The 17,831-nt window shown below is 39.7% G+C and overlaps 1 protein-coding gene across 3 annotated transcripts in view; it reads left to right on the top strand.

Moving 5' to 3' along the window:
* The window catches only part of slc41a2b (solute carrier family 41 member 2b), a 101,905-nt gene that overhangs the window by 16,540 nt on the left and 67,534 nt on the right, over window positions 1-17,831 (top strand). For all 3 annotated transcript variants that reach the window (XM_062066249.1, XM_062066251.1, XM_062066250.1), the window contains 3 exons: window positions 4,026-4,133; window positions 11,144-11,215; window positions 14,517-14,661. In XM_062066249.1, the coding sequence (XP_061922233.1) occupies window positions 4,026-4,133; window positions 11,144-11,215; window positions 14,517-14,661 (325 nt within the window). The remainder of the gene's footprint in view (window positions 1-4,025; window positions 4,134-11,143; window positions 11,216-14,516; window positions 14,662-17,831) is intronic.

Genomic DNA, 17,831 nt, shown 5'->3' with positions numbered 1-17,831 from the left:
ATACACTAAATCGAATCGTATCAAATCGTTCATACACTAAATCGAATCATATCAAGTCATTCATACACTAAATCGAATCTTATTGAATCGTTCATACAATACATCGAAACATATCAAATTGTTTGTACACTAAATCAAATCATATTGGATCCTTCATACACTAAATCGAATCGTTCATACAATAGAACATCCATTAAATCGAATCGTATTGAATCGTTCATACATTAAATCGAATCGTATCAAATCGTTCATACACTAAATCGAATCATATCACATTGTTCATACACTAAATTGAATCGTATTGGATCGTTCATCCATTAAATGGAATTGTATCAAATCGTTCATACACTAAATTGAATCGTATCACATTGTTCATACACTAAATCGAATCGTATTGAATCGTTCATCCATTAAATCGAACCGTATTGAACTGTTCATACATAAGATCGAAACATATCGAATTGTTATACATTAAATCAAATCGTATTGAATCGTTTACACACTAAATGGAATCGTATCAAATCGTTCATACACTAAATCGAATCGTATCGAATCGTTCATACACTAAATCAAATTGCATCGAATCGTTCATATAATAGATCAAATTGTTCATACAATAAAGCAAATCATATAGCATCGTTCATACACTAACTGAAATCACATCGAATCGTTCTGTTTTATTAATGAATCGTTACTGAATTGCATTGTAACCATGGTATCGTGATGTGAATTGAATCGCCCATCACAACGATATTTACATCCCTAAAGCATGTGATAACACTTTTGTTAAAGGCCTACTGAAATGATTTTTTAAAATTTAAATGGGAATAGCAGATCCATTCTATGTGTCATACTTGATCATTTCGCGATATTGCCATATTTTTGCTGAAAGGATTTAGTAGAGAAAATCGACGATAAAGTTCGCAACTTTTGCTCGCTGATAAAAAAAGTCTTGCCTGTACCGGAAGTAGCGTGACGTCACAGGAGGTAATATTCCTCACAATTTTCCTTTGTTTACAATGGAGCGAGAGAGATTCAGACCGAGAAAGTGACGATTACCCATTAATTTGAGCGAGGATGAAAGATTCGTAGATGAGGAACGTTACAGTGAAGGACTTGAGAGGCAGTGATGGACGTATCTTTTTTCGCTCTGACCGTAACTTAGGTACAAGCTGGCTCATTGGATTCCACACTCTCTCCTTTTTCTATTGTGGATCACGGATTTGTATTTTAAACCACCTTGGATACTATATCCTCTTGAAAATGAGAGTCGAGCACGCGAAATGGACATTTAAAGTGACTTTTATCTCCAAGACAATACATCGGTGACACACTTAGCTACTGAGCTAACGTGATAGCATCGTTCTCAAATGCAGATAGAAACAAAATAAATAAACCCCTGACTGGAAGGATAGACAGAAGATCAACAATACTATTAAACCATGTACATGTAACTACACGGTTAAAAATTCTCAGCCTGGTAAGGCTTAACTATGCTGTTGCTAACGACGCTAAGGCTAATTTAGCAACTTAGCAACCGGACCTCACAGAACTATGTACTCTCTCCTTTTTCTATTGCGGATCACAGATTTGTATTTTAAACCACCTCGGATACTATATCCTCTTGAAAATGAGAGTCGAGCACGCGAAATGGACATTTAAAGTGACTTTTATCTCCAAGACAATACATCGGTAACACACTTAGCTACTGAGCTAACGTGATAGCATCGTTCTCAAATGAAGATCGAAACAAAATAAAGAAACCCCTGACTGGAAGGATAGACAGAAGATCAACAATACTATTAAACCATGTACATGTAACTACACGGTTAAAAATTCTCAGCCTGGTAGGGCTTAACAATGCTGTTGCTAACGACGCTAAGGCTAATTTAGCAACTTAGCAACCGGACCTCACAGAACTATGATAAAAACATTAGCGCTCCACCTACACCAGCCAGCCCTCATCTTCCCATCAACAGCCGTGCTCACCTGCGTTCCAGCGATCAACAGCGCGACGAAGGACTTCATCCGTGGGTTTGGCGGCAAGCATCGGCTAGGCGTCTGCTAGTCCTTGTTGTGTTGCTGTAAGTATTGTACTTAGCCGGTAAGACACAGATCGATCCCACCTACAACGTTCTTCTTTGCAGCCTCCATTGTTCATTAAACAAATTGCAAAAGATTCACCAACACAGATGTCCAGAATACTGTGGAATTTTGTCGAAGAAAACAAGAGGTTTTTGTATCGGGTCCGATGGGGTACAACCACTTCCGTGGATTTTGTGACGTCACACGCATAAATCATATCCAAAGGAGTTTTTCAACCGGAAGTGTGGCGGGAATTTTAAAATTGCACTTTATAAGTTAACCCGGCTGTATTGGCATGTGTTTCAATGTTAAGATTTCATCATTGATATATAAACTATCAGACTGCGTGGTCGGTAGTAGTGGGTTTCAGTAGGCCTTTAATGTCTCTACATGCACTTACACATACAGTAGTCTAACATGTACTCATTAGAGATGTCCGATAATATCGGCCTGCCGATATTATCGGCCGATAAATGCTTTAAAATGTAATATGGGAAATTATCGGTATTGTTTTTTTTATTATCGGTATCGTTTTTTTTATTCTTTTTATTTATTTATTTTTGTTTTGTTTTTTATTAAATCAACATTAAAAACACAAGATACACTTATAATTAGTGCACCAACCCAAAAAACCTCCTTCCCCCATTCACACTCATTCACACAAAAGGGTTGTTTCCTTCTGTTATTAATATTGTGGTTCCTACATTATACATCAATATATATCAATACAGTCTGCAAGGGATACAGTCCGTAAGCACACATGATTGTGCGTGCTGCTGGTCCACTAATAGTACTAACCTTTAACAGTTAATTTGACTAATTTTCATTAATTACTAGTTTCTATGTAACTGTTTTTATATTGTTTTACTTTCTTTTTTATTCAAGAATTTTTTTTAAATTTATTTATCTTATTTTATTTAATTAATTATTTAAAAAAGGACCTTATCTTCACCATACCTGGTTGTCCAAATTAGGCATAATAATGTGTTAATTCCACAACTGTATATATCGGTATCGGTTGATATCCGTATCGGTTGATATCGGTATCGGTAATTAAAGAGTTGGACAATATCGGAATATCGGATATCGGCAAAAAGCATCCCAAGTACTCATGGTTATATTTATAACTGTGTTTATAAACCGCACACTAGTGAGTATTCATGTCAGAAATATGCTTTATAAATTATGAATTAGGTATCTACTAATGCTTTATTAATGCATAATAGTGTGCACTTTTTTTAAAGTGTTGAAATAGTAAATATATTTGTTTTAATTCCAAAAAAAAATGTTTAGTTTTTAAGTTTGTTTTTTTGTAATTTTTTTTTGGTAAAAAAAGATTTGTGTTTATTTAATTTTTGTTTATCGCAGTTAAAAAATTAGTTTTTTCCTTCTTTATCTAGAACAAACAAACCAACAATATTTATTGTAAACATGCACTTCCTCGCCATGTTTGCTGGTGTCATCTACGTGAGGTGCACACCCTAAAGCCAGCATATTGAAGCACTTGTAATGACATATCATTTTGCATAAGCAACGTGTATAACAAGAGAGGGCCCTCGTACTCTGTTATACATTCTCTCGGGCCATTGCTGCATTTTTATTTTTTTTTGATCATCCTAATGTTTGTTTGACTTGGCAAAGACGATGACCAACCTGTCAGTTCACATCCAGCGTTTAATCACCTTTGCTGAATTCACTGCCAGGAGAACGATTGAACGGCTTTCATTGACGCGTCGCTTGCAGCTACTTAAGCTTATAGAGAGTTTTGATTTGCAATGTCAACCGAGTCTACTAGAAAGATTAAAAAGTAAAGGCAGTTGTTTGGGGACGGGGGACGGGGACGGGGGGGGGGTCACAAGTACTGTGCAAGGTTGTTAGTTGTCCTGTCTTGGTTTCAGACTATTAATGAATGGTCTCTTACTCCCTTCTCTCGCCCACAGCACTGGGAGGCGTTCCAGTACATTACAGAGATCTTCATCCTGGTTCCGGCACTTCTCGGCCTGAAGGGCAACCTGGAGATGACTCTGGCCTCGCGCCTCTCCACGGCGGTGAGATTCAGAACTCGCACACACTACACTTGGGCGAAAAATTGGATTTGACCCAAAAGTTCAAGTTTCTTGTTGTAGAAGATTTAAAAAAAAAAAAAAAATACATACCGTATTTTTCGGACTATAAGGCGCACTTAAAATAATTGTATTTTCTCAAAACTCGACAGTGCTCCTTATAACCCGGTGCGCCTAACATACGGAATCATTTTGGTTGTCCTTACCGACCTCAAAGCCATTTTATTTGGTACATGGTGAAATTATAAGTGTGACCAGTAGATGGCAGTCACACATAAGAGATACATGTAGACTGCAATATGATGGCAGTCACACATAAGAGATACGTGTAGACTGCAATATGACTCAAGTAAACAACACCAAAATTTAAATGTTCCATTGAAAATATATAGAACATTACACACAGCGCTCAAAAATCTTTTAGTACGTCTCTGGTAAGCTATGAAGCTGCACCGCTTGATGGATTGTACTGTGCTTCAACATAGGAGTATTATTATGGTGTGTGTACAAGGTAAGACATATCTGGTGTTTTGTTTCGCAATATTATGCAAAAGCAACTTTTCTTACCTTCTGGTACCTGCTGATCTGTATTTGGGATCTGCATAAGTCCTGAAAATTTGCGCACGTCTATCTTTGTAGTCCGCTTCTTCTTCTGTTTCTCCGCTGTTGCCATTTTTAATATAAAGTTGTGTAAAGTTCTTACTATGGATGTCCGATAACGGCTATCCGATATTCCGATATTGTCCAACTCTTAATTACCGATACCGATATCAACCGATACCGATATCAACCGATACAGATATATACAGTCGTGGAATTAACACATAATTATGCCTAATTTGGACAACCAGGTATGGTGAAGATAAGGTCGTTTTTTAAAAAAAAAAGATAAATACATTTAAAACATTTTCTTGAATAAAAAAAGTAAAACAATATAAAAACAGTTACATAGAAACTAGTAATTAATGAAAATGAGTAAAATTAACTGTTAAAGGTTAGTACTATTAGTGGACCAGCAGCATGCACAATCATGTGTGCTTACGGACTGTATCCCTTGCAGACTGTATTGATATATATTGATATATAATGTAGGAACCAGAATATTAATAACAGAAAGAAACAACCCTTTAGTGTGAATGAGTGTGAATGAGTGTAAATGGGGGAGGGAGGTTTTTTGGGTTGGTGCACTAATTGTAAGTGTATCTTGTGTTTTTTATGTTGATTTAATTAAAAAACCCCCAAAAAACCCGATACTGATTATAAAAAAACCCAGATACCGATAATTTCCGATATTACATTTTAAAGCATTTATCGGCCGATAATATCGGACATCTCTAGTTCTTACTTATATCTGTCAGTAAACTCGCCATGAAAGTGCTAAAACACTTAGTGAGTTTACATTATTCACCCAAGGATCTTTAGTTATTAGAGAGTTCCGGTCGGCTAGTTTTTCACGGGACACGTTTCCGGCGTTGTTGTTGCACTAGTGAGCCATGGATGAGGAGATGCTGCTCTGTTGTTGATTGAAGTAAAGTCTGAATGTCATTAAAACAGTTAGTTCCATCTTTTGACACTTCTTCCACTCCCGTCCTTGCACGCTACATCGCTACAACAAAAATGACGGAGAAAAGACGCTGTCGAAGGTGAGCCACGTAAATAAGACCGCCCACAAAACGGCGCATCCGGAAGAGACTGTCAGAAAGCGACTTGAAGATGATCTGCAAAACATAATCTATGCAAATTTTGACTAAATAACCACCATTACATGTTATGTAGACCACAAGGAAGTGTTTTACATTTAGAAATATATATATATACATATATGACCCCTTTATTGCGCACTATAATCTGGTGCGCCTTTTGTGTGAAAATAGACCTGACTCAACTGCTCATCGGCAGTGCGCCCTATGGTCCGGAAAATACGGTATATATTTTTTTTTTCTCCTCTTGAGCCGGCATACTTTTTACCCCCAGGAGCCTCCGTAGCTTCCGCGCTCCCCCTTATTTCCTTAGGGAGATCCCCCCCCCACACACAGCACAACATGGCTAATGCTAACGCAAACAAGAGTGTGATGTTTGTTTCAAAGAACAGTGTCGTCAGTGGTTTGGTTTTGTGGCAACAGGCGTGGAACAAACAACGGCACGCTGCAAAGTTTGTTTAAAAAAAGACAGGGGAACAACAAACCTATTCTAGCACCTGAAACCGAAGCATCCAGTCGAGTGCGGGAAATGCAACTGTTTGAGGAGAACAACAACATAACAACAAACAAAGTGCAGCCAAAAAGCATCTTACTGTGTGGGAATCATTTACACAAGGTACCATTAAAAAGTTGCACAGTGTAAAACGATCATTAAAGCAGTTACTCTGCTTTTATCCACCCATTAAAACTAAACAGACCTAAATCCTACATTTTTGTTTGCAGAACTGTTTTATTCGAGACAGAAGTTTAGTCCCCCATAGGAAGAAGGTCTATATTAAATAACCTAATTTGTTTAGGACAATGCATATTGATCAACATACGAGCAAAATCATCACAGTCACAGCATATTCCAGATTAGCAACGATAGCTACACTTTTAATCTGTAGTTTCATTTAAAATATATATTTTTTAATACAAAGTCCAATTAATACCGTATTTTTCGGACTATAAGTCACAGTTTTTTTCATAGTTTGGCCTGGGCTGCGACTTATACTCAGGAGCGACTTATGTGTGAAATTATTAACACATTACCGTAAAATATCAAATAATATTATTTAGCTCATTCACGTAAGAGACTAGACGTATAAGATTTCATCGGATTTAGCGATCAGGAGTGACAGATGATTTGGTAAACGTATAGCATGTTCTATATGTTATAGTTATTTGAATGACTCTTACCATAATATGTTACGTTAACATACCAGGCACGTTCTCAGTTGGTTATTTATGCCTCATATAACGTACACTTATTCAGCCTGTTGTTCACTATTCTTTATTTATTTTTAATTGCCTTTCAAATGTCTATTCTTGGTGTTGGATTTTATCAAATACATTTCCCCAAAAAATGCGACTTATACTCCAGTGCGACTTATATATGTTTTTTTCCTTCTTTATTATGCATTTTCGGCCGGTGCGATTTATACTCCGGAGCGATTTATACTCCGAAAAATACGGTAAATGTTCTAAAAAAGAACTGACTTTAACTAATGTTAATTTTGCTAAGAGTAAGAGCCAGTAAAAATAAATGTGAAACTTGTTTCGAATGATCTCTGTCATTTGCATTCATCCATCCATCCATCCATCTTCTTCCGCTTATCCGAGGTCGGGTCGCGGGGGCAGCAGCCTAAGCAGGGAAGCCCAGACTTTCCTCTCCCCAGCCACTTCGTCCAGCTCCTCCCGGGGGATCCCGAGGCATTCCCAGGCCAGCCGGGAGACATAGTCTTCCCAACATGTCCTGGGTCTTCCCCGTGGCCTCCTACCGGTTGGACGTGCCCTAAACACCTCCCGAGGGAGGCGTTCGGGTGGCATCCTGACCAGATGCCTTAACCACCTCATCTGGCTCCTGTCGATGTGGAGGAGCAGTGGCTTTACTTTGAGCTCCCCCCGGATAGCAGAGCTTCTCACCCTATCTCTAAGGGAGAGCCCCGCCACCCGGCGGAGGAAACTCATTTCGGCCGCTTGTACCCGTGATCTTGTCCTTTCGGTCATGACCCAAAGCTCATGACCATAGGTGAGGATGGGAACGTAGATCGACCGGTAAATTGAGAGCTTTTCCTTCCGGCTCAGCTCCTTCTTCACCACAACGGACCGATACAGCGTCCGCATTACTGAAGACGCCACACCGACCCGCCTGTCGATCTCACGATCCACTTTTCCCTCACTCGTGAACAAGACTCCTAGGTACTTGAACTCCTCCACTTGGGGCAGGGTCTCCTCCCCAACCCGGAGATGGCACTCCACCCTTTTCCAGGCAAGAACCATGGACTCGGACTTGGAGGTGCTGATTCTCATCCCAGTCGCTTCACACTCTGCTGCGAACCGATCCAGTGAGAGCTGAAGATCCTGGCCAGATGAAGCCATCAGGACCACATCATCTGCAAAAAGCAGAGACCTAATCCTGCAGCCACCAAACCAGATCCCCTCAACGCCTTGACTGTGCCTAGAAATTCTGTCCATAAAAGTTATGAACAGAATCGGTGACAAAGGGCAGCTTTGGCGGAGTCCAACCCTCACTGGAAACGTGTCCGACTTACTGCCGGCAATGCGGACCAAGCTCTGACACTGATCGTACAGGGAGCGGACAGCCACAATCAGACAGTCCGTTACCCCATACTCTCTGAGCACTCCCCACAGGACCTCCCGAGGGACACGGTCGAATGCCTTCTCCAAGTCCACAAAGCACATGTAGACTGGTTGGGCAAACTCCCATGCACCCCCAAGGACCCTGTCGAGAGTATAGAGCTGGTCCACAGTTCCACGACCAGGACGAAAACCACACTGTCCCTCCTGAATCCGAGGTTCGACTATCCGGCGTAGCCTCCTCTCCAGTACACCCGAATAGACCTTACCGGGAAGGCTGAGGAGTGTGATCCCACGATAGTTGGAACACACCCTCCGGTTCCCCTTCTTAAAGAGAGGAACCTCCACCCCGGTCTGCCAATCCAGAGGTACCGCCCCCGAGGTCCACGCGATGCTGCAGAGTCTTGTCAACCAAGACAGCCCCACAGCATCCAGAGCCTTAAGGAACTCCGGGTGGATCTCATCCACCCCTGGGGCCTTGCCACCGAGGAGCTTTTTAACTACCTCAGCAACCTCAGCCCCAGAAATAGGAGAGCCCACCACAGATTCCCCAGGCACTGCTTCCTCATAGGAAGACGTGTCGGTGGGATTGAGGAGGTCTTCGAAGTATTCCCTCCACCGATCCACAACATCCGCAGTCGAGGTCAGCAGAACACCATCCGCACCATACACGGTGTTGACAGTGCACTGCTTCCCCTTCCTGAGGCGGCGGATGGTGGTCCAGAATCGCTTCGAAGCCGTCCGGAAGTCGTTTTCCATGGCCTCGCCGAACTCAATTTGCATTCATTAGTTTCTTTAAAAAGTGATGAAAGATGATATTTTGAGGCCATATTGCCCAGACCTTACTCGCACGTACACACAGATTTTGGTCCCCACACTGTGACTGTGCTGTCCGATGCTGGTCCCCACAATGTCATAAAGACAAACAAACACACACACAGGTTGACTATTTCCTATGTGAACTAGGGCTGCAACAACTAATCGATTAAATCGATTATAAAAATAGTTGGCGATTAATTTAGTCATCGATTCGTTGGATCTATGCTATGCGCATGCGCGGAGGCTACTTTTTTTATTTTTGTTATTTTTTTTTTATTTTATAAACCTTTATTTATAAACTGCAACATTTACAAACAGCTGAGAAACAATAATCAAAATAAGTATGGTGCCAGTATGCTGTTTTTTCTTCAATAAAATACTGGAAAGGATAGAAATGTAGTTTGTCTCTTTTATCTGATTATTAATCGATCAATCAAAGTAATAATCGACAGATTAATCGATTATCAAATTAGTTGTTAGTGTCATGTCTGTGATTATGTTTTGTTTTAGTCATGTTCGGATTTGGTTTTGGACTTTTTGTGCACTTTTATTTGTCACCATAGCAACCATTAGTTTCACCTGGTTCACATTGTCATGTCACGCACCTGTTCACGGTTAGAGTCACGCACCTGTTTTCACTGATCATGTCACTATATAAGCTTTTCTGTTTCTGTTGTTCGTCCTGGCGACATCACATTCATGCTCCACATTTATGCTCTGCACCCTTTATGATCACGCTTCTTCATGCCATGTTCACAGTTCCTTGTCACGTAAGTTTTTGTTTAATGTTCATAGTTCTCCGCCATTGTGCGCGCCTTTTGTTTTCCTAGTCAAGTTTTTTACCTCCGCTGTGAGCGCCTTTTGTTTATACCCTTTTGAGCCTTTTGAGTTTAAATATTAAAACATGTCCCCACCTGCACGTCATGTCCAGTTAAGTTGCTTTGCACCACGGAAAAACAATCCACGCCAAGGTCCAAGTCGTGACAGTTAGTTGCAGCCCTAATGTGAACAATCAAAAACATCTAACTTGTCACAGGTTTGTTCTCTCGTTAAAAAAAAAAAAAAGGTTGTTTGTCGTCACACTGCTATCCTGAAAAGCTATTTTTAGACATGCCCAACCAAACAATTTCACTTTCAGGAGAGGCAATAGAACATTTCTTGGTGGCGATGTACACTCATGAAGGTGTCATGTCGTTCAGTCAAGATGTGTGTCTCACTACTTTCATATCCATGTACTTTTGTGCCGCACATGACATCCTCGAGACAGCATGTGAAATAGTGACACAGTTACTTAGCCTGCCTGCATTCCACATCTGAGGTCCAACACATATTGGCATTTTGCTCGGTTTTCAGGAAGATTTATCGAGCACAGCAGGACAGAAATGAAAGAATGTCAAGATTAGTCAGTAGGAGTTGCCACTTGTCAAAACCCAGTCAGTAGAATTCTCGTCATTTGGTTGTGGGCCCACATTCCTCGCAGAGTCAGCATTGTTCTCCTCTCTTTACTCCAAGGCACAAGTGCTGGCACCTAAAGTGTGGACTAATAGCCCAATTATAGTCTGCGTCATGAAGCTAGCTTTTGGCGTGTGAACATGGTTAAACCTTCAACTGAACGTGCTGTCTTTGCTCTTTCACAGCGGTTTCTTTTTGTTTGTGTTCTCCAACTTCTCTTGAAGTAAATCCTGTCCATTTGACGTCTGTCAAGTAACAACGATATCAGCACCGTTCCTTCCTTGCGAGCCAACAAGAAAAACCGGCTCCATTATCATGTCCTATTGAAGCTCAAAACAAAAGCATGCTAATAGAGACGCAAACATTCCGAGTAACAAGTAGTTAAGCATCAAAGCTGCACTTGACTTCATGACTGTTTGTCCTTCTTGTATTTCTTGCACGCAGGTGAATGTGGGCAAGATGGACTCTCCCATAGAGAAGTGGAATTTGATAATGGGCAACCTGGCGCTGAAGCAGGTAAACATTTAACTGTGGATGCAGACTTCACCTACTACGCTCTCACATTTAGAAGTACAATTGATTACTTTGAGGTTTGAGTACTCATTTAAGTTGTCATGTTGAAGTTTCAGAGTAAACACAGGAATCTGTGTGCACCTCACGATTCCATTACCATTCAGGGGCTACCATTCCAATATTAAATGTTTATTTTTGCGTCTTTAATTGTGTGAATGCTCCAAAGGTTTTGTACACCAAAATTCATCTACTTACTCAACTTCTTCAACTTCTTCTTCTTCTCCAGATTTTGGCGAGCTCTACCTTCCACATTTTTCACCCGATTCAAACCGTTCCAACTTCAAACTGTTCAGCCTATTCAGGAATTGCGGGCTTTCCCTTGACAAATTCCAAAAATTCCCAGATTTCTCAGAATTCCAGGTTTTCCAGGACATTTTTCCCATTCAAAATGAATTGGCCATTTTTCAAACCTCCGCCATTTCCAAATTTTTAAACCGATTAAAACCATTCCACCTTCAACACATTCCACCATCCTGGATATCCAAACTACCCTTTTTTCCAAGTTCAAAACAATTCCAGGATTTTCCAGAATTCCTGGTTTTCCTATGCCAATTGCACCCTTTTTTCTGGTGACTACTCCTCCCACGTTTTTCAACCCACTTCAACTGTGCCACCTTCAAAACATTCCTCTTAATTAGGAAAAAAAACAAAGTTATTTTTTGAACTGGAAAAATTCCCGGTTTTCCCAAAATTCAATTTCTCAATTTAACATGTTACTACTTCAACATTTCTCCACCGATTAGAACATTTTTAACACCAACCATTTCAACTCATTCAGAGTATTCAAGTTTTGTTTTTTTTTTACCATTTTCAAAAAAATTTTTGCTTTTACTGAAATTTCCACATTTTTGGGAAATTCCCATTTAAAGACTTAGACTTCCTTTTTATTGTCATTCAAATTTGAACTTTACAGCACAGATATTAAACCAATGGGACATTCTTCAAAGTTCCACAATTCCCACATTTTTCATCCGATTGAAACGGTTTCAACTCCAAAATATCCAGCCTGTTCAAAATTGTGTGCTCTCCTTCAACAATTAAAAAAAAATCCTGGATTTCCCATAGTTCCCAGTTTTCAGGGACATTTTCACCGTTCAAAATGAATTGTCCATTTTCTTAAACTTCCACAATTTGCACATATTTCAACCTATTCAAACCATTCCAACATCAACATATTCCACTCATCCAACTAACACTTTCCTAAGTTCCAAACCAAATTCCGTTTCTCCTGGAATTTAAACTCTTCAACATTCAAACCATTCCGACATTCAAACTATTCTTAAATTCATAGTACATTTTGTCAGCATTTCAGTTCAACTTCAGCATTGGAGCATTCAAACACGATTCCTTCAGGAATTGTCTCATCTAGTTATACTATTGTATTGTTATTAAACATTATAAATGTAATCTATTTAATTCTCAATAACATGTATAAAGGGCTTCTCCTTTGGCTACTGCGTCATTTCCAGTTTGTGGATGTTAGTGCACGCAGCATAGATATGTTGTAAGACTAGATATGTAAGAGTTATAGGTCCCTGCAAAGTGACAAAATAGATTTGAGTCCCCACTTGGCAAGCAGGCATCCTTTATTTCATTTGTGTGCCTTTTAAAACCACACAATGTTCAGATACTTTTCCTCCAGTCGCCATAAACTTGCGGCTCAAAGATGTGTGTCTGTCTACTCCAAGGGTGTCCAAACTAAGACCCGCCGGCGTCTTCGATTTGGCCCACGAAATATCATGAGTTTATTAATGAAATCCAGCCCGTGAGATGTTTTCCAATTATTATTAAATAATTAACAATCTAATTGCTGCAAACTTGTGGACAAAGTGAGTGAGGTCAATGACCATGAATTGTGATGTGACATGTAGAGATGTCCGATAATGGCTTTTTTGTAGGGATGTCCGATAATGGCTTTTTGCCGATATCCGATATGCCGATATTGTCCAACTCTTTAATTACCGATACCGATATCAACCGATACCGATATCAACCGATATATACAGTCGTGGAATTAACACATTATTATGCCTAATTTGGACAACCAGGTATGGTGAAGATAAGGTACTTTTTAAAAAAATGAATCAAATAATTAAAAACATTTTCTTGAATAAAAAAGAAAGTAAAACAATATAAAAACAGTTACATAGAAACTAGTAATTAATGAAAATTTGTAAAATTAACTGTTAAAGGTCAGTATTATTAGTGGACCAGCAGCACGCACAATCATGTGTGCTTACGGACTGTATCCCTTGCAGACTGTATTGATATATATTGATATATAATGTAGGAACCAGAATATTAATAACAGAAAGAAACAACCCTTTTGTGTGAATGAGTGTGAATGAGTGTAAATGGGTGAGGGAGGTTTTTTGGGTTGGTGCACTAATTGTAAGTGTATCTTGTGTTTTTTATGTTGATTTAATAAAAAAACAAAAAAACAAAACAAAACAAAAAAAACCGATACTGATAATAAAAATACCGATAATTTCCGATATTACATTTTAACGCATTTATCGGCTGATAATATCGGCAGACCGATATTATCGGACATCTCTACTTTTTTGCTGATATTCCGATATTGTCCAACTCTTAATTACTGATTCTGATATCAACCGATATATACAGTCGTGGAATTAACACATTATTATGCCTAATTTTGTTGTGATGCCCGCTGGATGCATCAAATTCTAAAGTTAATGATTATTTGCAAAAAAAAAAAAAGTTTATCAGTTTGAACATCAAATATGTTGTCTTTGTAGCATATTCAACTGAATATGGGTTGAAAATGATTTGCAAATCATTGTATTCCGTTTATATTTACATCTAACACAATTTCCCAACTCATATGGAAACGGGGTTTGTATATAATATAACTGTTTAAACAATTGTCAAGAAAATGTGTTTGTATGATTCGCAGCACAACTACCAAAACATTTTAAGTTATGGCCCTATACACAAATAAGCGGCTCAATTTGGCACTTCTCTAATTACACTGAGCGCTTTGAGTGCATTAGTGAACACTCTGATGCAATCTAAATGCTAATTGTAAGTGCGCAAATGAAGCCGCATCCTTCCATAATGTTCCATTTTCTGTGATAGCGGGAGTAGGATGAACTCAGATGGTTTCTTGGTCAGACTGCGCATAAACACTCCATAACATCCTTGTTTGTTCATGAGCAGCACTGTTCGACAAAACCATCAAAGCTGTTTCCACCTACCCTCTTGACGCCTCTTTTTGCAGGTTCAGGCCACTGTGGTGGGCTTCTTGGCAGCCGTCGCAGCTGTGGTTCTTGGCTGGATCCCAGAAGGGAAGTTCCAGATGAGCCACGCCGTGCTGCTGTGCTCCAGCAGTGTCGCCACGGCCTTCATCGCCTCCATGCTGCAGGGTAAAGTTCATGCTCACCCTACCAGAGATCCACCCATATGTTGTTTTTGGGGCCAATACTGACACCGATTATTACCGTATTTTCCGGACCATAGGGCGCACCGGTTTATAAGGTGCACTTTTCTTTTTTCATGTATAAGGCGCACCGGATTATAGGGCGAATTAAATTATTATGATTTTTTTCTAAATGAAAAACCCTTCCTTGTGGTCTACATCAGTGTTTTTCAACCTTTTTTGAGCCAAGGCACATTTTTTGTGTTGAAAAAATCCATAGGCACACCACCAGCAGAAATCATTAAAAAACGGAACTCAGTTGACAGCAAAAAGTCGTGGTCGCAATTGTTGTATATGACTTTAAAGCATAACCAAGCATGCATCACTATAGCTCTTGTCTCAAAGTAGGTGTACTGTCACCACCTATCACATCCCGCCGTGACTTATTTTGAGTTTTTTGCTGTTTTCCTGTGTGTAGTGTTTTAGTTCTTGTCTTGCGCTCCTATTTTAGTGTTTTTTTCTCATTTTTTGGTATTTTCCTGTGGCAGTTTTATGTCTTCCTTTGAGTGCTATTCCCCGCACCTGCTTTGTTTTAGTAATCAAGGCTATTTAAGTTGTTTTGAATCCTTTTGCGGGGACATTGTTGATTGTCATGTCATGTTCGGATGTACTTTGTGGACGCTGTCTTTGCTCCACAGTAAGTCTTTGCTGTCGTCCAGCATTCTGTTTTTGTTTACTTTGTAGCCAGTTCAGTTATAGTTTCGTTCTGCATAGCCTTCCCTAAGCTTTCATGCCTTTTGTTAGGGGCACTGACATTTTGCTTATTTTTGGTTTAAGCATTAGATACCTTTTTACCTGCACACTGCCTCCCACTGTTTCCGACATCTACAAAGCAATTAGCTACCTGCTGCCACCTACTGATATGGAAGAGTATTACACGGTTTCTGCCGAGCTCTTGACAGCACCGACAATCAACAACACATCATTTGCAGACTATACTTACTGGTTTGCAAAAAATATTTTTAACCCAAATAGGTGAAATTAGATAATCTCCCACGGCACACCAAACTGTATCTCACGGCACACTAGTGTGCCGCGGCACAGTGGTTGAAAAACACTGGTCTACATAACATGTAATGGTGGTTATTTGGTCAAAATGTTGCATAGATTATGTTTTACAGATCATCTTCAAGCCGCTTTCTGACAGTCGCTTCCGGATGCGCCGTTTTGTGGGAGGTCTTATTTACGTGGCTCACCTTCGGCAGCGTCTTCTCCACGTCATCTTTGTTGTAGCGGTGTAGCGTGCAAGGACGGGAGTGGAAGAAGTGTCAAAAGATGGAGCTAACTGTTTTAATGACATTCAGACTTTACTTCAATCAATAACGGGGCAGCATCTTCTCATCTGGAAACAACAACACCGAAAATGCGAAAAACCGTCCGACCGGAAATCACTAGTAACTAAGTTCCTTGGGTGAATAATATAAATTCACCACACCGGTATGTTTTAGCGCTTTCATGGCGAGTTTACTGACAGATATAAGTAAGTACACTACTTTATATTAGAAATGGCAACAGCGGAGGATGACAGCCACATAACAAGAAGATTTTTTTCAGGATTTATGCAGATCCCAAATACAGATCAGCAGGTACTAGAAGGTAAGAAAAGTTGTTTTTGCATAATACTACAAAACAAAACACCAGATAATATGTCTTACCTTATACACACACCATACTAATACTCCTATGTTGAAGCACATCAGACGGTGCAGCCTACACTTATCTCTTATGTTTTACTGCCATCTAGTGGTCACACTTATCATTACACCATGTACCAAATACAATAGCTTCAAGGTGGGTAAGCTCAACCAAACGTATTCCCTATATTAGGCGCACCGGGTTATAAGGCGCACTGTCGAGTTTCGAGGGGGAAAAAAAGTATTTTAAGTGCGCCTTATAGTCCGGAAAATACGGTAGTAGTCAAGTAGGCCGGTAAGCGATATTTGCAGGTGATATTAAGTTATTTAAAAATGAATATTATATGTCAGTAAACTTCTGGACAAGGCTTTAACTTGTTTTTTGAACATTATTTTTTAGGAAAGGTGGGACCAGTAGTGACATAATGTTTTATGTTGTGTTTAATTTATCATCAAAAAACTTCAAACACCTTTATTACGTGTGTCTAAGAGGAACATCAACATTTTATTTCAAAATATGGAACATCTCCTGGGGAAATTGGTCAAAATATGACATTTCTCTACATCACAAGAACTCATCTACTCCATTTTATACCACACTTTATGGATTTAATACACTGTAAGGTTTCTGAAATATTGTCGACATTTCAATAAAAACGATTCTGGGCTCCTTCACGTAGATTATCGTTGAGACACCTTTCAAGATATAGCTCCTCCTGGATGTTACAGAAAGTATGAGAATGTGTCAGCCGCCGCCTCTTCTTTACTTTTGTATTAATCTACAGTGGGTCTGGATTGGTTCTGGCCTCATTCCTGTGGAAATCCTGCGTGTGACTGAAGCATTAACCTGCTCAGTGGCCTAGTGGTTAGAGTGTCCGCCCTGAGATCGGTAGGTCGTGAGTTCAAACCCCGGCCGAGTCATACCAAAGACTATAAAAATGGGACCCATTACCTCCCTGCTTGACACTCAGCATCAAGGGTTGGAATTGGGGGTTAAATCACCAAAAATGATTCCCGGGCGCGGCCACTGCTGCTGCCCACTGATCCCCTCACCTCCCAGGGGGTGATCAAGGGTGATGGGTCAAATGCAGAGAATAATTTCGCCACACCTAGTCTATGTGTGACAATCATTGGTACTTTAACTTCTTTAACTTAATTAAGGAGTGGGGGTTGTTTACACATTTATTTACCAAAATGACTAGATGCAGTGTGCTCAATCAACCACCAGGTAACATCTGTGAGCAGATAATTCTGTATCATCTCTTTCAGACTTATCAGGTCGATAGTGGATTCTTCACTCACACTTTAAGTGAGGGATGAGACAAAAACTAACCCAGACTCACTGTATTTGTCAACATATTTACACACAGTTTGTTTTTTTGTCAGAGATATCTTTTCTGTCGTCTTTATGTCTGTCACGTTATTTGATTGATTCACGGAACATGAAACTCTGTGCACTCCTTTAACGACTTGTGGAGCGCTG

The sequence above is a fragment of the Entelurus aequoreus genome, linkage group LG12 (assembly GCF_033978785.1).
Source record: "Entelurus aequoreus isolate RoL-2023_Sb linkage group LG12, RoL_Eaeq_v1.1, whole genome shotgun sequence".
NCBI classification, from domain to species: domain Eukaryota; kingdom Metazoa; phylum Chordata; class Actinopteri; order Syngnathiformes; family Syngnathidae; genus Entelurus; species Entelurus aequoreus.
The sequence above is the reverse complement of the archived record's forward strand: the minus strand, read 5'-3'. Positions and strand labels throughout refer to the sequence as shown.